The sequence below is a fragment of the Artemia franciscana genome, chromosome 10, assembly GCF_032884065.1.
Source record: "Artemia franciscana chromosome 10, ASM3288406v1, whole genome shotgun sequence".
NCBI classification, from domain to species: Eukaryota; Metazoa; Arthropoda; class Branchiopoda; order Anostraca; family Artemiidae; genus Artemia; species Artemia franciscana.
The window spans coordinates 36,575,187-36,600,588 of NC_088872.1; the positions used below are offsets into that span (position 1 = coordinate 36,575,187).

The 25,402-nt window shown below is 35.4% G+C and overlaps 1 protein-coding gene and 1 long non-coding RNA gene across 8 annotated transcripts in view; one reads left to right on the forward strand and one right to left on the reverse strand.

Moving 5' to 3' along the window:
• LOC136032149 (zinc finger protein 271-like) overlaps nt 1-25,402 on the forward strand; it is a 107,194-nt gene that overhangs the window by 79,581 nt on the left and 2,211 nt on the right. For 3 of the 7 annotated variants that reach the window (XM_065712328.1, XM_065712333.1, XM_065712329.1), the window contains 2 exons: nt 7,854-7,970; nt 10,660-10,818. In XM_065712328.1, coding sequence (XP_065568400.1) covers nt 7,854-7,970; nt 10,660-10,722 — 180 coding nt within the window. In that variant the 3' untranslated portion in view covers nt 10,723-10,818. Of the gene's footprint in view, nt 1-7,853; nt 7,971-10,659; nt 10,819-25,402 lie in introns of those variants that run through there. The other 4 variants (XM_065712334.1, XM_065712330.1, XM_065712331.1 and 1 more) reach the window with 3 other exon arrangements.
• On the reverse strand, nt 9,029-20,807 carry LOC136032153 (uncharacterized). Its single transcript, XR_010618668.1, has 2 exons — nt 20,328-20,807; nt 9,029-9,243 (listed from the first exon to the last, which is right to left on the reverse strand). It is a non-coding gene; the product is annotated as an uncharacterized LOC136032153 (long non-coding RNA).

The following is a 25,402-nucleotide window of genomic DNA, read 5'->3' on the forward strand; positions in this document are numbered from 1 at the left end:
TATAATTTCGTCAATCAACAAACATGACGTCAGTCGACACACAAACATGACGTCACTCGATACACACACACAGACAACTTATTTTTATATATATACTAGCTGTTGGGGTGGCGCTTCGCGCCACCCCAACACCTAGTTGGTGGGGCGCTTCGCGCCCCCCCAAGCCCCCCCGCGAGCGTAAGTCGTTACGCGCCATATTAGTTACGCGCCATTGTAGCTGTGTCCCTGTGTCCCACCTGTGAATAGAGATAGATATAAATATATATTTTTAACTACGTAAAACATGCGAATATACAACATTCTTCGCTGTCCCATTGTCTGTGCATATAAATAGCATTTATATTCCCTGTGTCCCGGTCGTCATTTGTGTCCTGGTGTCCCAGTTTGTAATTTCTCTTTGAGTGTCCCGGTCGTCATTTATATTCCCTGTGTCCCAGTGTCCCGGTCGTCATTTGTGTGCCGGTCAGTAATTTCTATTCAAACAATCCCTGTGTCTCAGTCGTCAATTATATATCCCCCCTGTGCCCCCGGCGTCCCCGTTGTGGTTGTGTCTCTGTGTCCCGGTCGTCATTTATATTCCCGGTCGTGATTTGTGTCCGGGTGTCCCAGTCTGTAATTTTTCTTTGAGGTTCCCGTTCGTCATTTATATTCCCTCTTTGTCGGTCGTCATTTGTGTCCCGGTCTGTAATTTATCTTTGAGTGTTTTTTCTTTTTAGTTTTTTACATTTTTCATTTTTTTTTTCTTCTTTATTTTTCAGCGTCACTATGAAGTACATATCGCCGAACCTTTGTTTTTTAACTTAAATCTGGTAGGCATTGATGACCTTATCCAAGTTAAAATCCCAAACCCAATCATCATCGCTATCATTTTCAGTTTTGATATGTTTTGACTCTCGCTTTCCTGGTGGATTTTCATCTAACTGCGCGGTTTTGCGCTCTTTAGCCGCAAGCCTGTTTTCTTGCTGTTCTTGTGATTCCTCGGCACGCTTTCTTTTCTTACTTTCTCTATCAGCAGCGTGAACGCATTAACGCATGTCTTAAATACCATTAATGACGTCACCGTCAAAGCAAAAATGACGACAACTAATTTCATGACGTCAGCCGACACAGAAACATGACGTCACCTGATCCACAGATCCACAGACAGACAACTTATTTTTATATATATGTAGATAAGTTGTATGTTTGTTTGTTTGTACGCATATGACGTCATTATAAGTATATAAGGCTTTGTATATGACGTCATTACAAGTATATAAGGGTGCGATTCAAAGAGATATTTCAGTATAAATCCTACAATGGCAGAAGAAACAGCCGAGGTAGCTGCTCAAAGAGTTAATTAAAAGAGAAATTTTATTATAAATCCTACAATGGCAGAAGAAACAGCCGAGGAAGCGGCTCAAAGAGATAATGCCAAAAGGCTTGCGGCTAAAAGAGAAAGTAACAAAAGAAAGCGTGCCGAGGAATCACAAGAGCAACGTGAAAACAGGCTTGCGGCTCAAAGAGATAATGCCAAAAGAAAGCGTACCGAGGAATCAGGTACAGCCCAGTCGATGATTATAGCTTGAGTAGATGTGTTGCGCCTCAGGAAAAGTTAAACTTCCTCAACTGGTTGCACCACCAGAGCTATTGAAGACTTTGCTTACTGGAACTACGTCAGAATCTAAGCGTTTTTTATTAAACATCAGAAAATATAACTCATGTTTCCAAATGACGTCGTTTGGTGCCCAAATCAAGATCAATACACCGGGACACAGGGAATATAAATGACGACCGGGACATAGGGACACAACTACAACGGGGACGCCGGGGGGCACAGGGGGATATATAAATGACGACGGGGACACAGGGAATATTCGATTAGCAATCACCATCAACAAAGATCAAGGGCAATCATTAGAAAAATGCGGTATAGATCTGAATACGGATTGTTTTTCCCATGGACAATTATATGTTGCATTTTCAAGAGTCGGCAATGGCACGTAACGACTTACGCGCGCGCGGGGGGGGGGCTTGGGGGGCGCGAAGCGCCCTCACCAACTAGGTGTTTGTGTGGCGCGAAGCGCCACACCAACAGCTAGTTAATTAATAAAAATAATATTTGGACTGGTTGGAAAGAGCTTTATAAAACTGACCTTCGTCTTTTAGAACATCAAACTTGATTATTATTATGTTTCATTTAAATGGGTGGTATTACTAGTAAACATAGTGGATGCAGTGAAGTTGAAAAAAGTAGAATGGTCCTTGTACAGGGTATTTTCTCGCAGTTGGGCGCTTGGAAAGGCCGAAAAAGATATGTTAGATATTCTCTAGAGGATTTCTGTAGATAGTTTTAGGAGCTCGTTTGACTGACCATATATCAAATAATAAGCTAAACGAAAAGTGTGATTCAATCGTACTTTCCAGAGCTATAATGAAAGAAAGGTTATTATAGTAAGGTCACGTTTGTGAATGAAAGATGATAGGTTGCCAAAGATTGTGCTTTTCGGCCATTCATCTGGATGCCAAACGAAAAGCGGATAATACCCAAAATAGATGGGAAGGGGTTATGAGAAAAGATTGAAGTTGGGACTTTGTAGGAGGGGTAAAGATTGAAGCTTAGAATGGGTTGGCGCAGAGGAGGGATCGAAGTTATGTCAGCCTCAAGATCGAAGTTATGTCAGCCTCAAGTGCGTTGGGGCAGAAAAGAGATGTTGGTGATAGTGGTGGTAACACCAAAGGATTTTGGTGATTGGTAGTTTTTACAAGCTATTTTTATCGAATCCCAGCATCATCTTCAAATTTGGCGTGTAATTTTCGAAAATATGATAAAATTTGTTTTGGTTCCTGTTTTGACACATTTTTCATCAAAGTCATAGGCATGTGCTTTTTTCCAGCAATTGATTTACCCTATTTCTCTATTAGTTAATTATCTATTTCAATACGGAGCTGCAGTTTGTATTCTCATAAGCCAAGGCGTAACTCGTATATCGTTTCGGGATGGTTCTTTGTCAAAATCAGAAAAATTTATTTGAAGTTAGAAAAAAAGATATTAGGTCCCGTTTTCTTTTCCGCCAGTTAGAAAAAGTAAGTAATTGGCCCTCTGCATTATCTTAATACCTCTATGTTTTTATTATATAGCCCAGTATGGGTAAGTACGCTTTTGTGTATCTACAAATATACAGAAGTGGTGCATTCAGGTGTATAGCCTGAATAAGTGCGTCAGTAGCCAAAATGCTTGGGGGGGGGGCAAGGGGTCAATGCATTATAATGGCTCACTAGTGATCTTTGTCAGCTCTTATTACGTCATGCAAATGTTACTTTTTTTTTGCAATCGGTAGATGGTAATTAAAAGGAAAACAACTTATTTTAGTTAAAATTCTTTTTGTATTAACTAAATTATATGGAATTTTTTGTCCCAGTCTTCACATGCACCCATCACAAGTAGACAAAAAAACTTTATCAGTAAGAAAACAACTAATTCCGGACGTCTTTGTTTTTGCAGATGTGAATGTATAGTATATGATGCACAGAGTTCTTTGATGAGTATCCATTTCAGTGCTAATACGAAAATAATATTTTTTTTTTGGATTTTACGCAGCCTTTTCGATAGCTGACCCTCCCCCCTCCCTTACAGAAAATGATTGATACCCGGTCTGAATTCAAATTGTAAGTAAAAACCCGAAGAAAAACGAGGAGGAAATCGAATTGTTAGTCTATTTTTTCCAAAAGATATATAATATACATATATATATATATATATATATATATATATATATATATATATATATATATATATATATATATCATGAAAAGAGAAATCACCAATGCAACAGCACAAACACACAAAAAAAAGAAAAGAGAGAGACAGAAGGAGAAAAGGAAGACTGTTTTCCTAAATTAGTGATTAATATAGACCAGTACTTGAATGAGGCCTTAACCCTACTCATCCATACAATCACATAGGTCAAACAGCATAGCCACACACAATCAACCATAAAGAATAATCCATGGACAGGCAGTCATGTTGTCAATAAGTATAAGTCGTCATTTACCAAACAATAGAAAAAATAATATAGACAAATAATTCAGAGGCAACACCCAACATAAGGGCTCATCAGGAGAATACACTGGCCTATATAGGGTTTCGCCACTCGAAATTCTCTACCCAGCACAGTGTTGTGGCTACCACAGAATATCCATGGCATCCCCGCGTCAGGTATCAGCCCCAAAATATATGCCTATGAAAGAAAAAAAAAACAGCAAATGTAAAACAACCAAGTAAAACCAAAACAAGCTTATCCTGTTAATATATCCCTCCCTTTAGCAACAATAGGTAAACTAAATATTATAAATTTTACCAAATCACAAATATTAACACATTGCAAAAAACCTGAACGAACTAAACAATTATAGAATTCATCTTTACCATGTGACTAATTTTTAAGAAAATCCGCTCAATTATAAACACAATTCAAAATAAATGGCGCTGCGACAACATTTCTCGAACCTCCGAAATTAGTTGAAAATTTCTTTAAGTATTTCTAGATAATTCTTTTGATATTTATTTAAAAGTTCGTTATAATGAAACTAAATTTTTTAAATTGCCAAGTTAATTTTTTGCAGAAAAACCTCTTGATATCAATTTTTGGCTTACGATTTTACATATATTTTTAAAATCAATATAATTACTACAAATCCTTGCATAACGAAGTGACTGTGAGAAAAACGCTGAATATGTGATATTTGAATGTATATTACTTTCAGGGAATGGGAAACTAATCACTTCAAAATCAAAATCATCCGTTTTATTATACATTTCAAAACTTAATTTATTATTATCACAAATATTAATATTTAAATCTAAGAAATGATGTTCATGACCAGCGCCATGACTAGGCTCAAGAATAAGCTCTGATGGATATATATTTTTAGAAATATCAATGAAATCCTTACAATTTAAGACCAAAATATCATCTAAATATCTTTTATTATTTGACAAAGCATGTTTTAAATTAATTGGATTATTCTTATCCATCATATATTTATATTCAAGTTGACTTAAAAACAAGTCAGCTATAAATGGGCTGGCATTCCCCCCCCCCATGGGAATTCCCACAATTTGCTTGTACAAATCACCCCCAAATCTTATATAAGTATTGTATAAAACAAATTCCAATAACTCAAAAATCATATCCAAGCTGTAACATCTCAAGTTAACTGTAGTATTAAAGCAATTTGTCCATATAGCTTTTTTATTATAAATGTTTATTTTTAAGAACCTTTTACTAGATAAGAGGAAAGATTTATATATATATATATATATATATATATATATATATATATATATATATATATATATATATATATATATATATATATATATATATATATATATATATATATATATATATATATATATATATATATATATATATATATATATATATATATATATATATATATATATATATATATATATATATATATATATATATATATATATATATATATATATATATATATATATATATATATATATATATATATATATATATATATATATATGTGTGTGTGTGTGTGTGTAACGAAAAAAGAAATCACCAATGAAACAGCACAAACACATTAAAAAAAAGAAAAAAAAGGGAGACAGAAGGGGGAAAAGGAAGACTGTTTTCCTAAATTAGTGATTAATATAGACCAGCACTCGAATGAGGCCTTAACCCTACTCATCTATACAATCACATAGGTCAAACAGCATAGCCATACACAATCAACCATACAGAATAATCCATGGACAGGCAGTCATGTCGTCAATAAGTATAAGTCGTCATTTACCAAACAATAAAAACAGTAAAGACAAATAATTCAGAGGCAACAACAACCCAACACAAGGGCTCATCAGGAGAATACACTTGCCTATAGGGTTTCGGCACTTTAAATTCTCTACCCAGTCAAGTGTTGTGCCTACCACAGAATACCTATGGTATCCCCGTGTCAGGTATCACCCCCAAAATATATGCCTATGAAAAAAAAAAACAAGCAAATGTAGAACAACCAAGTAACACCAAAACAAGCTTATCCTGTTAATATAATCCTCTGTTTAGCAGCAGTAGGTAAACTAAATGTGATAAATTTTACTAAATCACAAATATTAACTTTTTGCGAAAAACCTGAATGAACTAAAACAATTACAGATTTCATCAGTACAATGTGGCAATTTTTGAAAAATCCGCTCTTTTAGATACACAATTCACAAAATAGATGGCGCTGCATCAACTTTTCGCAAACCTACAAAATTAACCAAAAATTTCCCTAAGTATTTCTAGATAATTCTTTTGGTATTTATTTAAAAGTTCGTTATAATGAAAACTAATTTTTTTAAATTGCCAAGTTAATTTATTTGCAGAAAAAACCTCTTAATATCAATTTTTGGCTTAAGATTTTACATCTATTTTTAAAATCAATATAATTACTACAAATCCTTGCATATCGAAGTAACTGTGAGAAAAACGCCGAATATGTGATATTTGAGTGTATATTACTTTCAAGGAATGGGAAATTAATCACTTCAAAATCGAAATCATCAGTTTTATTATACATTTTAAAACTTAATTTATTATTATCATAAATATTAATATTTAAATCTAAGAAATGATCTTCAAGACCAGCGCCATGACTAGGTTCAAGAGTAAGCTCTGATGGATATATATTTTTAGAAATATCAATGAAATCCTTACAATTTAAGACCAAAATATCATCTAAATATCTTTTGTTATTTGACAAAACATGTTTTGAATTATTTAGATTATTGTTTTCCATCATATAATTATATTCTAGTTGACTTAAAAACAAGTCAGCTATAAATGGGCTGGCATTCCCCCCCGCCCATGGTAATCCCCACGATTTGCTTGTACAAATTACCATTAAATCTTATATAAGTATTATATAAAACAAATTCTAATAAATCCAAAATCATATCCAAGCTTTAACATCTCAAGTTAACTGTAGTATTAAAGCAATTTGTCCATATAGCTTTTTTATTATAAGTGCCTATTTTTAAGAACCTTTTACTAGATAAGAGGAAAGATTTCTTGATAACCGTTTTTAAATTATCTAACACTATATTAAGTGATAAATTAGTATAATCGAAAGACTCAATTCTTTTAGCTGAAACCATTGTTAAGGAATCTATCACCTGCAGTGAATTATTAACACTCCAATATGGATTAAAATCCGAAAATTTTTTAATACCAGAACAATAGGTTTTAAGTTTATTTATAATTTCCTTCAAAATTAAAGAGGTCAGTAGCAGCAATGTGGGTTGGACATTTAGCTGCTCCAGCAATAAACCGTGGTTTAGGGGGATTCTTATGAAAATTTACAGTCCAATATAGGAAAGGGAACTTTTTATCATTGTCATTTATTTTAATATTAAAATTTTTTAAAAGTATTTCTTCAGTCTTTTCAATTAAATTCTCATCATCTAAATTTACCTTTTCGTAAACATTAGTTGTGCATAACTCACTTTTTAAGGTATCACAATACAGCTTCTGACAAATTATGGCAAAATTATTATTAGCTTTATCCACCGGCACAATTACAAATTCATTCTGTAGATTAGCAATTGCTTGTTTTATCTTAGCATTATAAAATAATGATGTAGTGTTACTATTTTTAAGTTAGAATATATATATATATATATATATATATATATATATATATATATATATATATATATATACGTGTGTGTGTGTATATATGGGTATGTTGGGTTTTCTCTTTTAATTACCCACTCGGTTACCCTTCTCTGCACTATGACAAGAGTTATTCCCCAAAGTGGTAGCCGAATCAATTGATTTTTATATATTTAGTTTCAGACTATGATGGACTCGCTTTTTGAAACTTTTGATCATATGGTTAACGCCAGCTCGTTTTCCGATTTATCTGCCGGTGTTTTTAATTGGCTTGAGGAACATTGCAAACCACAAGTAAGACCCTTGATATTTATTTTCAGAGATAAATACGTAATAAATAAGAATGTTCAGAAACGGATATGTAGTCTTTATTTTATATATTGTCACATAGCCTTAATTGTCACCAATAAACTGTTATGGTATTTTGATGACATTTTATCATTATCATCATCAATCCGCAAGAGCATGATGTTTCGCTCATAGTATCTTGTCTCGTCTGAGACATTCATCTCCTAGCTGAGACTGCAGCAGCTAATTCATGTCAAGTTGCACTTGCACTTGACGTTGGCTTTGAGACTTTGCTGCACTCACATTACTCTTTCGACACAAAGAGAATGATCTTCCCGACTGCTGATTCCTTTAAGAAAGGTATATGCAGGTCCGAGAGTATGAGGGTTGATCATGTATCATGAGGTTGTAAATCTGGATGTTGGCCTAGCTCTTCAAAAATATTCTGCCTGGTATTTTTTTCAGCCTGTTTTTACCTGAGTTTCCAGCCTTTAAAGTCTTTCAATTAGATACTTTATTTTCTGCATAGGGCTGGGGGTATTCTATAGCCGATTGGACATACATAGGATGTTAATCGAGAAAAGAAGGAACAGTTTTTGATTGAGGTGTATGGACTTCTATAGACTTCTGCAATAACGCTAGAGTACCAACAAATGCTAAAAGGAATTTATAAACCTGGATGGTGTTACAAGACTAACAACAGAGATTCTAAACAAAGTCTTTGCTAAATTATTCATTGGTGATAATTAGAACTTTCCGATACCCCCTTTTTGTTTCTGAAAGACTTTAGAATATTAGAGACATAGAAAATCAAACATGAAAACATCCACAATATGGGGGCCTTACTCCTTTGTCAAAATCCGGATGATTTTACAATTCATTAAATTTCCCATTTTTTTTGTTTCTTCACAAAAAACAAAAGAAACAGAATGTCACTACTTTTCAAATCGAAAGTTTTGTTCATATTTGTTAGGAATATTTCTCGTGGACGATCAGTTTAGCTTATTTTCCTTTTTTTTCTTCTTCGATTTCTAAAATATTATATAAAGGTAGAAAAATCAATATCAAAATTCGACTTTCATTCTTAAAACAACGAAATTTGACTGCATATTGCTTATCCTTAAAATATTATTTGATAAGTTAATGATCCACGTTTCATTTCAGTATACCCTTTTCATCCTTCTTCTTTATTTTATCTCATCTTTCATGCCTTTCTCTTTCATTTTTCTTTTATTTCCAGGTTCCACTATGCAGGCCGTTCAGTATAGAAACTCTTTGCCTAGAAAAAATATTTTTTTTGCTATAATAGCCTATATAACATTATTATAGCATTACATATTATATGTAATGCTATAATAATAGCCTATAACATTATAGCTATATATTATAGCCTATAATAACATTATTAAAGCCTATAATAACATTATCTTGCTATAATATTTGCAATAATTTTTGCTATAATAGCCCTCAGACCTACTCTGTCGATTGGTGACGTCAGTAGATTTCTCTTCAAAAGAAATTCTTGTTTAAAGCAGACAATTTGCTATTGTTTTCCAAGCAGCCTTTAAATTGCAAAAGGTCAAAGCTTTCTGAGTGTGTGTTTTGATTAACAGAAAGGAAAACTAATTAGAAAATATGTATAATCTATTATACATATTATTATATGTTCTATTATATTATTCTATTATACTAATTAGAAAATATGTATAAATATAAAAATGTATAATCTTTCTTTTTTTTCTGTTTACGAAAATTTTTCCAGTTGATTTTTTCTTTATATTGCTCATACTTCTTCACATTTTACTCTCTTGGCTCCTTAATCAATGCAGAAAAATAAATTATAATAATCACATTTCATCCGCAATTTTCATTGACTTGTTCAACTTCATTCCGCTGTATTGACTTGCCTCCTAACTTAAAAAAAGTTAACTTCAAAATATATATATATATATATATATATACATATATATATATATACATACATATACATGCATATTCGAAGCGTGATTTATGATATTGTATCTCATGTCAAATTTCAATTTAAATGCTGACCAAATCAAATTATTATGGAACCACAATGCCTGATGTAATGTTCAGATTATAATCCTGTGTATCTTATTCCTTGATGTACAAATGTAAATGTCCTATCTCAGCCTTCTAACAATCTCCCCTAATAACGTAATCTAAATAAGTAAATGAATACATAATATTCTGTGAGTAAAGTTCTATTTTTAAGAATTTTTTTAGGTTTTTTAAACTGAAAATTATTGATTCTATTTCTTTTTCGTGTATTTTTCGTCTTTTGTACAATTAAGTGTATTCTATTTTTAATGTCTTTCTTTTTCGGTTCTTTTCTAGACTTTGTTTTAACCCTCTTTCACATACCATATTTGCAACTTTTAGGGATTGTTACTTAATTTTAGTTTTACCGAAAAGTATAAGCTTTTACTTTAAAAGTATAAAGCTTTTGGGTTTCTTATTTACTGTGCGACCTAGGATTAGTTTACAATAGATTGTAAATTTTATGAAATTAAGAGAGCAGTGTTTTTGTAACTAGCTTTGATGAATTACCTCTTTCTTATTTTGTTTTCTGGATCTCATTCTGTATATTCCTCTTTCTTATTTTGTTTTCTGGATCTCATTCTGTATATTCCTCTTTCTTATTTTGTTTTATTTTTTGTTTTTGGTTTTACAGGCTCTTCGTGAGTTGGTGTCATCGGTTATGACGAGATTCGAGTCTGCATCTAGCTGCAGTTGACAAGTCATTGTTATTTGTTTGTTATTTTAATCCGTTTTGTAAGTTACTTTTATTGCGAAAGTGAACGATTTATTTTAGAATAAATGAAGAGGTGTATTTGCGATAGCCTATTGCAATTGCTAGGCTCAAAGACCAGCGGCTCGTTCTATACCGAGGTTTATCATGCCTAAAATGATTACCACTTTATCTATACACTTTTTCTAATCGGTTTAAAGAAAGTTAAATTTTATTTATAAAAACATCCTTAAAATCCTGATTTAGTATTTCACTGTCTTAATTAAAAGTTTAACCTGTTATTACATTTCATTTTTACTTTAATTACATTCAAAGCTTCCAAGTAGGAGTTTTAAACTGATTGCTAGCACCAGCATAAGGTTAAATAAAAAGTGATTTAAAAGGTAAATAAACGAAATAAAAGGTAAATAAACCTTTAGGATTTGGCCAGATAACGTCATATAGTCTTGATTAGGATTTGACTAGAATCACCTCTACAAACATGGTCGAAAAACGAAACAACTGATATAGAACGTAACACAATTCTACAGCATCAATACAATGTATCATTAATATGGGGGAATTATCGGGTATGGGGTATATTTAGGGTTGGTTATCCAGCCTTAAGTTTCAGTAAGGGTTACCTAGGCGAACATCTCGAAGTATAAAAACATTGAGAAAAACAAAAAAAAAGATGAAAACTGGTTTCAGGTAATTTTCAAAGCCCCCCCCCCCCCCTCTTATCTATTGTAAAATTATGTTGCAATCCCACACAATGATATCTGTCCTAGCTAAAAATGATACATCATAAGTGTAATAATAATTGCAATTTATCTCCATGTCTGTGCATATATCTAACTTTAATGATATACGCCTTATAATTCTCTTATTATACTCAATTTATGACTAATCATATTTTCTCATTATTTTTCCTTCTAGTTCAAAGAAATTAATTTAATGAAGTGGTTTAGAGGATAAGTTGAGTATATCGATTGAAGAAAAAATGCAAGTTCAAAATCACCTTGCAGAATAATTGTCCAAGATGTTTTCATGTTTGCTAGTGTGTTCTAAGCGTTGGAAAAGTGTGCAGATACACTTTAGTTTAGACTTACTCAACCATAGAGTTACGTTTTTGGTAACTAAAATTATCCTTATTTTAAGAGAGTATCCTTATTAAGATGGATGGAGCTTGTGCAGCTGTTTGTCTAGCTATTGAATTTTCTTATTGAAAATAATTTCTTATTGAAAATTATTAATGGAATCGTTTGACTCTTTCTCTTAACTCTACTTTTTAAAATAGTTAAAAACTTTAGCGTCAAGAGCGGGGCTTTGAGGAGGAAAAGCCCTTTTCATATACGGAGTAATTTCTGTTCGTTTTAAGTTTTAATGTCGCTCCTTACTTTTAGTTAAAAAAAAACTTGTTTTTTAATTTATTTCTGGATGTTTTTGAATTAATGCATTATTTGATCTTGGCTCTCCGCACATAAATAATTAAAACGAAATTTGCATATTATTTTTTTTGGCTAAATGGCTTCCTCATAGTTTTGATCGGAAGATTTTGAGAGAAAAAGGAGCGAGGGAGTAGGCCTAGTTGCCCTCCATTTTTTTTGATTTCTTAAAAAGGCAACTGAAACTTTTAATTTCTTACGCAACTTTTTTATTAGTAAAAAATATAAGTAACTTACGAATTAACTTACGTAACGAACTTCCATATTCGTACGTTTTTATTCCGTATATGAGGGAGTTCACCCCCGCGTCAATACCTCGCTCTTTACACTAAAGCTTAAATTTTGTCACAATTCCCTAAGAATTACCCCTGAATCACAAAGGCCGTAGAATAAATAGTTGAAATTACCAAAAAATACTTTAGCTTAAAGAGCAAGGTATTACGAGGAAGTAAACCCCTCATGTAATAATTTCTGTTCGTTTTAAATTTTAATGATGCTCCTTACTTTCCGTTGAAAAAACTTTTCATATTTATTTTTCATTGTTTTTTTAAATAATGCTAGAAAATCCTGCGCCCCCTTCATTGAAATTCTCTTCCTCCATGGAAAGATCCTCCCACGTACCCCCCTCCCCAAACCAAAAAAAAATCCCCCTGAAAACGTCTGTACACTTCCCAATAGCCATTACTATATGTAAACACAGGTCAAAGTTTGTAACTTGCAGCGCCTCCCACGGGGACTGTGGGCGAGTAAGTCATCCCCAAAGACATAGTTATTAGGTTTCTCGACTATGGTGAATAAAATGGCTATCTCAGAATTTTGATCTGGTGACTTTGGGGGGAAAATGAGCGTGGGAGGGGGGCCTAGGTGCCCTCCAATTTTTTGGTCACTTAAAGAGGACACTAGAACTTTTAATTTCCATTAGAATGAGCCCTCTCGTGACATTCTAGGACCACTGGGTCGATACGATCACCTTTGGGAAAAAAACAAATAAACACGCATCCGTAATCTGTCTTTAGGCGAAAATGCGAAATTCCACATTTTTGTAGATAAGAGCTTGAAATTTCTAAAATAGGGTTCTCTGATACGCTGAATCTGATGGTGTGAGTTTTAGGGGTTGTTTCCCCCTATTTTCTTAAATGAGACAAATATTGTCAGGCTCTTAATTTTTGATGGTTAGGACTAAACTTATATATTTGAAATCAGCATTAAAATGCAATTCTTTTCATGTAACTATTGGTATCAAAATTCCATTTTTTAGAGTTTCGGTTACTATTGAGCCGGGTCGCTCTTTACTACAGTTCGTTACTACGAACTGTTTGAAAATCACGGTGGAATCGAGTCAGAACCTCAATCAGAAAGACGTCTCCTGCTTCGGGTCTCCTCTTGATTCCCAAACACAGTAAATACAGATTACATAGCATGGACTGCTCATCCTCACTACCAGCTAAAGTAGTGGTGGCACCAAACGTTATTTTATTGATATATGGTCTGACTGTGTCGCTCAATGTCTCAGATTCAGCTTCTATCTCTTCTAGTCCTTTTATGGATGTCAGAGGTGCCAAAGGATAGTAATTTTGATCCTGCATACACATCAGAACTTCTTTAACAGCATCTTTGGCTGATCTTTCGAATGAAATTAAGTCAGGCATGTCAGGGTCCCATTTTTTAGTGTACGGTCAAAATTCCAAGCTACTCTAAATGATCCAAAAAACAGCTGACAATAGCGTTTCTAAAACAGAAGAAAAATACAGTGCCGTACTAAAACAAAAACAGTTTAGTTTTAGTAGGGTCTATACTATGCTGCTACTACCAACAAATCATTAAAGCACCAATCCGACTGAGGCCAACAACAGCTCCTCTTCAACCCCTATCTGTTAAAAGCTTGAATTTTTACCCCTTCCATGAAATTCCAATTCCCTTTACATCCTCTATCTATAATACGGTTGGGAATGCGGCTAATGTAGACTTATTCATACCATTTTTTGGCTATTTACTAGAACTACTCACCACTCCTCTCTAAAATAGTTTCCTGTTTTGCGCCTGATTCTATTATGTGCCTATCTGGGTAGTCTTTCAACTTATTTTTCCGGAGTTTCACTGATTTTAATCGCACTTAATTATTTATAAGATACCTAGTGTTTTAATGTTTACTGGGTCAATGAATACTAATAAATACAGCAATTTTGGATAGATATTCAAAAAATACAGTTCATGGTCAAGTAAATACATTTTATTTGGTTGGAAAAGGAACTTAAAAATTCCATAGGGACCAAGAAAACCATTCAGGGACATTGGAGAATTTCTCGAGTCTATTTAGTAATCTTTAATTTAGGGGGTTGCTTGAATTTATAATAATTTATATAGTCGTTGCATTACCTTTGCATTTGACCTGCTCTTAATTTGTATCCGACTGAAATAGTTTAGGATGTTTCGTAAACTTGTTCGTTTTTAAAACAATGTCCTAATACAAGGCAAGCAAAAAAAGGATTTCCTTTCAAGCCCAATGACGTTTATAAGTAATTGAATAAAAAATATGAATAAAAGTTTTTTAACTGAAGGTAAGGAGCAACATCAAAACTCAAAACGAACAGAAATTATTCCGTATATAAGGGTTGATCCCTCCTCAATACTTCGCTCTTTACGCTAAAGCTGTTGACCGTCCTTAAAAAATTGGGATAAACAACCAACCTTAGCCTAAAGACTGATATACTGAAGATGGGGAAACCCTTCATATAAGAAATAATTTCTGTTTGTTTTGATGTTGTTCTTTACTTTCAGGTCAAAAAAACCTGTTTTATATTTAATTTCTGTCTTTTTTTAAATAATGCAGGTAAATCTGATTGGTGCTCCATGAAATACACCCCCCTCAAGTTCCCATCCTCGCTGAAAACCTCCCTCCCCATAAAATTTCTTGCGGACGATTCTGCCTGAAAAATTGCCTTAGCATACTTTCATTTGAAAAGGACTTATCTCCAACCAGTTTCTCGATCACTCCGGAAATGCCCTCTTCCGTGAAGTTTTTTTTTCTGAAAATCAAACTACGCGGAAAATTTCCTCCGGTACATCTCACATGCAAAATTTAGTTGGCAAAGAGAATATAAGACAATAAAAATTTCGTATAGGAATCCTGTCAAATCCCTCCAGTGTAAAATTTTTCTTCAAAATTCACCCCCCCCCTGGATATTTCCCTCTCCAAGAAAGATTCTTTCAACGAAAATCCACCCCAAACACACAAAAAAAAACGAAAAATGTCTATACTTCCCAATAACAAATATCGTACGTAACCAATGGGCCAATTTCATAACTCACAGGTCTCTCCCTACGGACTCTTGGGGGGGGGGTCATTTTAACCCTAAAGACATAGTTATTTGAACTTTCTCAACTATACTGAATAAAGGGACTGTCCATCATTAAGTACGATCACCCCTGAAAAAAGAAACAAATAAACACGCATCCGAGATTTTTCCTCGCATCCGTGACCTGGCAAAAGTAATAAAAATCCATATTTTTGTATATAGGAGCTTGAAACTACTACAGTAGGATTATCAGGTAGGCCGAAACTGGTGGTGTGATGTTCATCAAGATTCATTGAATTTTAGCCCCCCCCCCCTATTTAATAAATCAGGCAAACTTTCTAAGGCTTGTAACTTTTGATGGGCAACACTAAAATTGATGAATCTTATGTATTTGAAGTCAGCATAACAAGCTGATTCTTTTGATGTATCTATTGATATCGAAACTCCGTTTCTTTAATTTTGGTTACTTTTGAGCCGAGTTGATCCTTATTTGGACGGTTCCCAAAATCACAACGATCTTTTTGCCCATGCTCACAATGACCGTTCTTAGAATTCCCACGGCTCAAACTGCCAACTGACTCAAAATGCCCACGATTCAGGATGGACACCAGAAATTGGTATCGTTCGAAATGCTGGCGGCTTAAAACGCCGACAGTTCAAACTGGTCATATGGGATATTAACATCATCCTAGTTTACAATGCCGACTGCCGAAACCGTCCACAGGGGAGGCCGAAATCATCTTGGGACAGCGGACTATGAGATTATAAGTGAAGTGTAAACCTATTGAAGGCTTTTTAAGAATCATAAATCGTTTATTGAAAACCAACTTCATAGCTTTCTTCAGAAGAAGATACTAAAATTTTGCTGTTTGCTTATAAAAATGAAATGAAATATTTAAACTAGTTCACTTTGTTAAAAATCTTTGTAAAAAAAAAAGGCCCAAACGGATTCAAAAACCTAGTCTTTCGTCCTTTGACAGGCACTGATTTATTCTGACTTCTGGTCCTGCTGTTTTAGGGGGCATCAGGGGGAGCAAGACTCTGTACTTTTCACTTTCTAACAACTTTTTACCGAATTTAAAAATTAAGTCTTGTCTCCGGGAGTAAAGACTAGGGACCCTCAACACTGTCATGGACTGCTCATGTGATTCGAAGTTAGGTCCCATGATAATTCTCACCGTGCGTTTCTGTACTGCTTCTAGCTCTTTTGTTAGATAAAACTTGGATAAACTGCATTTGGGGTCCCCACACCGGACAGCAGTATTCTAAAAGATGGCGCACGTGAGTGAGGTATGCGAGACGGAGTTCGAGAACTGTGAAGCCGAGTCTACGCATTGACACTAAGGTTAGCAGTGAGGATTAGCCTTTTCGCACTACGCTTTCGACGTGGTCTTTGAATGAACAGTCATTGCTGAAAGTTACTCCCAGAAATTTCCATTGTACCAAAGTCAAGTTCGTGTTACTGTATTTGTGCTTCAACGGCATCGATTTGCCGGCACCCGGTGTACACGGGTTTGGGGAGTGAGCAACCCCTCGTCTCATCCCAAATTAAGGAGTGAAACCTAAAATGTATCCAATGGTGGGCATTTTGAGTTGTTGGCATTTTTCGTGGGCATTGTGATCGAGGGCATTTTCAGTGTTAGCCCCTTACTTACAGTTCGTTACCATGAACTGTTTGATAAGCCTAATTGGATTTGTTGCAATTTATTGAATAATTCAAATTTTTGAAGCGGACTACAATATCCTGCAATAACCCCCCGACTGAACTTGATCCAACAGTGCATGAAGATATTCTTAATTGTAGCAAAAGATCATAGACAACACATATGCTATTATTTCTAACTACTTTACAGTGCTACGACTAACAACTTAATGCAGAACCAAGCCGCCAGAGACCAACACAGCTGCGCACGCTCCGCCGCCATATCAATCAATTTAAATCCTTACTTTTTACAGCTTCTCCAAAAGTTTAAATTCCCCTTAAATCCTCCCTTAGGACCTCTTATCCAAATCGAAGACGAAGTGCTTGACCAAAAAGGTCGTTCTTTGGCAATTTGTCATCCTTTATCCGCAGAATATGTCCTTGTCATCTCAACTTTTATCTCATTATAGCCCTGGAAAGCGTGATAGAACCGCATTTTCCGCATAGCTTACTGTCTGTAATATGGTCAGTCAGACGGGTACCCAAATTAATCATTCGACAATTCCTCTGGAAAAAAATCTAGTAAACTACACTCCGTGTTTCGGAGCGCCCACACTTCAGAACCATACTGCACTGACCACTAGTGCGACTGTGGCTTCCAAAATTCAAATCTTGTTTCGTAGACTTGTATCAAATTATATGCAAGTTTTTAAATATATACGAATTATAAAAGTAAGTGATATGAGAGGTAGTAACAACTGAGGTGGTAGTTGTCAGCGGGCTTAGGCCTGGGCAGGTGGGGGAGCTGTCTGACCAGTTTTTGTGGCATTGAATTCCTTTTATTGTCTATTCTACACTTCCTAACCTTTGTCCCCCCCCCCTATCATAAAGCCGTTTCTAGTAGTGTCATAAACCATTGTTTAAGGCATTTTTTTTCTGTTCTTTTTTGCCCACGCTTCAGAACCATGCTGGACTACTGCTGCCATTGTAGCTAAAACCGTTACTGGTAGTAGTAGTGCCAGTAGCAATCATGGCGGGAGTAATGATTAGAATGACTTGATCATCTAAGCTACCTTTTCGTGATGGCACACACTAAAAGGGGTTCAACCCTACTGTTCAGGTAGGAATGTGTTTTACTCTCCCACAATACGTCGTCCTCAAATAACTTCTCGAAAATGTGGATTCCCAGGATCTAAACCAGGGGTTTTCTAATGGTTTTGTGTTTACTGGTTTTTTTTCAATCCAGAAGACAAAAACTTTGTGCCCCTGTAAAAGCACACGCCTGAAAAGTCTTGGGCTAGTAGTTCAGAATTGTTGTCCCAAGTCCCCATGGAGGAACAAGGCTTAAGGTATTATAAAATAAACTGCAAATGGAGAGTGATTCGTACCAGCAAGGTTGTACCTAAGGGGGGTCACTGGTTTTAGATCCCTCTCCCCGAGATATTTGCCAATTTTTTTTATCCACCCCCCTCATTAGAAAAATCCTGGATGTGCTCTTTTGTACCAGTGCTAATTGGAACTTAAGTTTAAAGCCACCAAACGATGTTGGAAAGCTTGCAAAAATTTAGTTCAATTAGTGTGGGGTTGAGGGTAGGAGTTCTTCTCATGTATAGAGCAAGTCTAAACATGATATCAAAAACAATCGTACTTTAGTTTGTTCTAGCAGGACGAAAAAAAGCCACGCGTAACTCTAAATATTTTGCGGTTACATTTTACCTATGCAAGTCGAAGCGACCCAAAATTTATTATGTCGATCGGGTGGTTTTAGAACATGGTGGCCGCCGTTTTACCCCCCTCCCCGCGGTAACTTTTGCAATAACAGTATAGACCAGAAAAATTCCCAGAAATCGTTATTGAGTCAACATCAATTTCAGATTTTTGATGCGGTTTTACAGTTTCTTTTGTAAGCCCTCCGAAGTTTCTGCGATACTGAAGTGGAGGTGTGGATGAAAAAGGGGCAGTCCCATTGCTATTTAGAATAAATTCTGTTCATTTGTGGGTTTAATGTTATCCTTTACTTTCATAATAACAGCGTAGACCAGAATATTCTCATAAATCATAAGAGGGTAGATATCAATTTCGCATTTTTGCTGCGTTTTTTAAAGTTTCTGGCGCAACCATCCCTTTATAAAGCCCCCATCAAAAAAAATGTTGGTTACGGCCCTGGGGATTATATATCAATTATATATGTATCTACCTCCACCCCCTTCTCGTCTCTCCTTTAGAACTAATTCCCTTTTTATCTGATGGCTCAATGAGACCTGGGATGTTTTGGCACTAAAATGTACCCTTTGAAGTATCCCTCTCCCTCCCAAGCTCTAAAGCATTCAGAGAACCCCATTATAAAAAATTAAGTGTTTTTTTTAAGTTCTGTAATTTGTTTGTTGCTTACACATAGTATTTGTTATTGGAAAACATAGACATTTTTCGCGGGGGAGTTTTCTGTGGGGGGACTATCTGGGGAAATTTCAGTGCGGAGTAAATTTTTGGGAATAATTTTCTTTCAACGAGGATTTTTTTCCGCGGGGGGGGGGGTAATTGTCTAGAACTCTGGAATATCACTAGAAGACTTATCTGAATGGGCAGGTCTAGTGACCTTTTGAGCAATGATTACTGCTATTTCATGCAATGAAACGACAATTGGACCCGGCTATGGCCACAATCCTATCATACAAAAATTACATTTATTTCTTTAATCGGTTAAAAACTATTCACATGCAGTATAGCCTCCCAGTTATATATGTTGCACTGACATGTGATGGTGCATTCGTCCCTTAAAGTATTCACAGTTCAAACCAAATGGATGGCTACTTTTGAGAATTTATGCACAGTAGGCTATCTCTATCGGTTCCACAGTATTGAAAATTGTTCAACCCTATTCGGATGGGGTAAATTTATTTGTGCGGGGGGCTAATACCTCAAGAAGTACGGGTTTAGGCCAAATCTATCGATTTTTGTAAGGGGTTCTTTACTTTGGAACACACTCAAGAATACGCTGTCTAAGGTCTGACAAAAACCGGTTTGGTTCTCTGGAATCGGCTATGATTTATTATTTTGAGTGATAAAACTACGATGCAGGCAGGGACGGATCTAAAGCGAAATCTTGGGGGGCAATTATGACAAGGCTGCCGATGTCATAGTTAGGTACACCATTCACGGCTATCTTTTTCTATTGAGGACGGTTCGTTTAGCTAACATCACGAAGGAAATCAATTTACTACTTACCGATCTGTTACGGATGCCATCAGTTGAAACAGGACCTAGGCTATTTGCAAGAATCACGTAACTCCAAAACTGTCACTTCTTTTTAGGGGTTAAAATTTTCGCTCATGTGGTTTCAAAACCAATCAGGTTTCAGTGACGTGGGTTTTTTTCCAAAAAGAAAGAAAAACATGATTGTCTTGTGGAAGTACGTCACAGATGTAAGCCAATGAAACTAAAGTATGCATTTTTACCATGGAATAATAGGAAAGTAGATTCTCTTTGTCCTGTACAATGCATTATGAGGAATATAATAACTCCTTATAATGCTGAGTAGTTGGTACTGAACAAGTCTAGGCGTTTACCCCCCCCCCCCCTGCGGCTGGCTTGTCTACTGTCACTTTCGACAAAAAAAAACTAGAACTCTCAATTTCTGATCGAACAAGCACCCTCCGGAGTTTCTGCGACCATGAGGTGGGGTTATGGATGAGGAAGGGACAATCCCCCTCCTATACGGAGTGAATTTTACTCATTTTGGGTTTAATGTCACTCTTTACTTTCGGTAAAATCTCTTGTTCCTTCCCCTCCCCCAAACATTTTAGCTGGTAACGACCCTGAAGGAAGGTGGAGGAAGAAATTGGTATGTAATCCCTGTGACCGTATTCAGGACTTTTGTTTAGGGGAGTATTTTTTTCGGGGAGGGGGTACAAAAAGACTTGAATTAAACGCATCAAAAATATGAACTTGATATTTAATCCCTGTTAATTTCAGGGAATATTTTTGGTTTATCCTGTTATTATGACATTAAAGCGTAGCATTAAACCCCTAAATGAGCAGTATTTATTCCGTATAGGAGGGGATTGCCCCTTCCTCATCTCCACCTTATGGACGCAGAAATAGTCTATAGAATAGTCTACAAGAGAATGAACAGAAATCAAAAGTTTTACGATTTAATCCACTCAGGCGAGATATCACTATCACAGATGCTCTGTTTCCAATTGTTTCCTCTACAAACAATCCTAGGCGTAAAATTTACAAGTGACTGCTCGTTTAAGCTGTATATAGACAATATTGTACACAAAGGTCACTACTCAATCTAGAGTTTAACAAGTATGCGCAGTTAGGCTTCTCTGATCGTCAGCTCTTGCTGGCGTATACAACCTACATCAGGCCTTTTCTCGAGTATTGCTGTCCCGTTTGGGGTCCCCAAACTCAGAACACAGCTTACATGGCAGATGAACTAGAACATGTTCAAAAACGCGCTACTAGGATAATACTTGGACCCGGTTTCAGCATCTACGAAAGTGCCCGTGAGCTCTTGAATTTGCCCACCTTATTCGATCGAAGACATGAGCTAATAATGAAATTTGGGAAATCACTATTAACAAACGAGAAGCACCGATCCATACTTCTACCAGCCGCATCAATCAGCAGGCATACTAGGCATTACAACAAACTAGAACCAGTCAAGCGCCGTCCAAACAGATTCGCAAACTCCTTTGTACCATATTTCGTACGTGCATTTAACAAGTGAATTGAAAGTTGCACCGTATTCCATAAGTGTATCTAATTAGTGACCATTTTGTAATTGTAAAAGTAGCGTAATTTAGCGTTCACTTTTGAGTACTATGATAGCTATTTCAATAAACGAAGACGAATAGGAAAATTGGGAAAGTGCTCATTACGCCAGAAATTGAGAGTTGTAGTCCTTTTTTATAAGTCGAAAGTCACTGGACACCAACAAGCCAAGGGAGGGGGAGAGGGTAACGCTGCCTCCAGTATTAAACACCCAACTCTGTACATATCAACTCAGTTTAAAATTCGCTCTGCTCAATAATTACTTATTATCCATTTTGAGAGGTATTTAAGGATCAAGAACAGATGGAGGGCGCTGTTCCAAAAAAACTAACTTTGTGGATTTGTATTTTTATTGTTCTCCTGGGATAATCCATTGGGTGTATACATGACATAAATTTGGAACATACACCCAAACTAAATTAAGGATGTTATCTATACTTGTATCATCCATTTTACCAGTACGCCATCGTTATCGGATACCAAGATACTCAAGATTTTGATAATACCCTTTGTTTTGTTTTTTTCAAAATACATTTATTTTATTTAAATTTTCTTGCTTAAAGAAGTAGTTTGAAATTGAATTTGTCTATATTAAAATCGGTTTTGCCTATATATCTCAAGGGCCTAAAAACCATTGTCGTTCACAATGTATAATACATTTTATAATCATCGCCCAATTCATATAATAAATAGACCTATAAGGTACAATAATGCATTTATAACGAACTCTTAATAATCAAGCTTTTACCTCAGTGAAAATAGGAAGGTGTGGCATAAATTACGCAATTTATTAATTAGTGCTATGTTTACTTAGGATATTACCTATGGTTGTGTGATTTGAAGATGTCCTTGGGTAATTGTCCAAGCTTAGCTCCATGTTTACTTTTCGATTTGTTCGTTTGCGAAAACAAGTGCAACTTTTCAAAGAACCAGAAATAATTCATAAGTAAAATATTTCTTAGAGAGACAACTGTTGTACGTATCCAGTCGCTTGGTGTAGCCTTTGAAGACCATTCTAGATGAATAGATTAATCGGCAAAAGCCTACAAGAAGATATGCAGCAGCAAAATAACAATTGTAATCTGGTATGGCCACGAGGGGGAGGCGGTACTTATGTATTATCCTGAACACACTCAAGAAGTTTGCTTTGTGTGACCTGCGTAAAATTGATTTTTTCTTGCTTTTGGTTATAATTAGCTTATTCTTTCGTGAATTAAACTACGGTGCAAGTATATTTTAATTAAATATTGAATATATAGATGTCGTTAGGTTAGGTATTTAATATAATGCGTTCTGGGCGGCCTGCTTTCCATACTTTTTTCTCTAGTTTCCGTAATTTTGTTATTAACGTATTATAATTTCATCATATTTTGGTATATTTCATTATTATTAACCTAACTTCTCTTGTTGAGTGGGTTTGGGATAATACACAAGTACCAGTGAGGCTTTGGACTCATTCGCCTTCCTCAAGTTTCGAGATTTGCTCTCAAATTGCACCTGATCCCCTTATTTTTTATTTTAGCCCCCTTCAAATTCATTTTAGTACTTACGTGTTATGGCGACCACACCAAAGAAGTGAAGCTAGATTAAGCAAAATGAAATATACCAAAACACGAAGAAAGTAAAATACTTTAATTACAAAACTGTGGAAACTACAACAAAGAATTATGGAAAGCAGGCTGCCAGAACGCGTTGTATTAAAAAACTAACTTAGCCAACTACCAACTCGTTACATACCGTTTATCTTGCTAAGGCTAAGCTGATGACCTCCGAGTGAACACTGAAAACCGTTTTCATTACAGATCAAAAATAAAGTATAGTCGCTATTACACGTAGGTATCTTCATTTCTACGTACTTGCCTGGCTACGAGGAAATGAAACTACTAATTGTGTTGCGAGAGCAACACTTTGGTTTTGTCCCGTTTTTTTTTTCCTATGCCGCCGATCTCAGCTTATTCATGGAAACTAGTGAGGGTCTAACCTTTGCGGTTTTTGTGTGGACCTCGTGGAAAGTGTGGACCTCAGGCTGGGTTGATGAATATGACATTATATTTTGGAAAGCTCCGCAGAACTCTTGCCTGGGGCCAAAAAGGATGGTTTTTGCTTATCCACGAGCCAGAGCCTATGGTGTGCGAAGTGAAGCGGAGTTATATAGCCTATGTCACAGAGGAGTATCTCAAGTTGTGCAGCCAAGCTTTCGTTTCATCAAAGCATGTTTCTGCTTTCGAGTGGAAAGCCCCGTTCAAGCAGGCAGGCACCACTTTCAAATTGAAGATGGACTAAAATCTATAAGTGTTAAATATATGCGGCAGTTACCCAGCCCCACAGCCAATATATCTTCTTTGAGTGATAAATAGGAAAATTTACAGAAGCAAAAATGTGGCATTTTACCACGGGTCCGAAAGTGCTGGCATCTATTTTTCTATCCATTTCTGTTCATGATTTCAGCTGAATTTATCATTCGGTTTTTCAGACTTGAGATTGCGGTAGAGAAATGGTATCAGATGTGCCTAATAAACTTTAAAATTTCTCTCATTGCTAAAGAAATTGGAACTTATCCTTTGCTCCTTTCTAAGTGGTGACGTTGGAAAGTTGGCCTACGGCAAAAAAAATAAACTTTTGAACTAAGACACATAGATTTTTTTTTTCGACGGCAATCGATAGCTCTTGATGAGCTGATCAAAGAATATGATATCCATTTTTCGGTACAAAAATTCCTTCATGAGGTATACCAGTTTGAAAGTTTCAAGGAGTTGACAACTTCAGTAGTAAGGTACACACTGAAACGAAATCTAGGCCAATAGAAATTGTGAGACATATAGAGGACTTGTAAGCAACAGTTGGCTGTTAGGTAATAATCACCTTAGGCAATGAGGGGTTAAAAACGTTTGCTAGTTGGTGTATCTATTATTTGTTTCCAGTGTATTTGATGGTAAACCAATTTGTTTCCAGTGGTAAGACATGTAGGAGACTTGTAAGTAATAATTTGCTGTTAGGCTACAGTCAACTTCAGCGATGAGGGGTTTGCAACTATGCTAGTTGGTGTACCCATTTATTTGTTTCCGGTGAACTTGATGTCTATCACGGGAGAGGGACTTGTAAGAATTTGTTCACTTTGGCTAGAAATTTGTGCAAATTGGTGCACATTGTACTCGATCTCTTTAAATCTGACAGAATTAAGTGTTTACGCAACAGATATAAACGATTACATAAAACAATGAGGTAGCTTCGTAATAATTAGTGTCACCTATGGTATTTTAATCCTGAAAAGTTACGGATAGCTTTATAATAACAAATAGATTATATAAGATATTGTTCCAAGTTTTCATCCGTCACGATGTCTACGATTGAAAAGGATAAAGTTCAACTGGCTGCAAAGTCAATTTAGTCCCTTCTTTCGATATTAGTTTGTAGTTGTTGTTTTTTCAACGCTGAGGAATAGCCTTTTGTCATGTGATAACTGATTGCGTTCTTGTTAGAATATACCGTTTTAAAAACTTCGATAGGCTGACAACTTCATC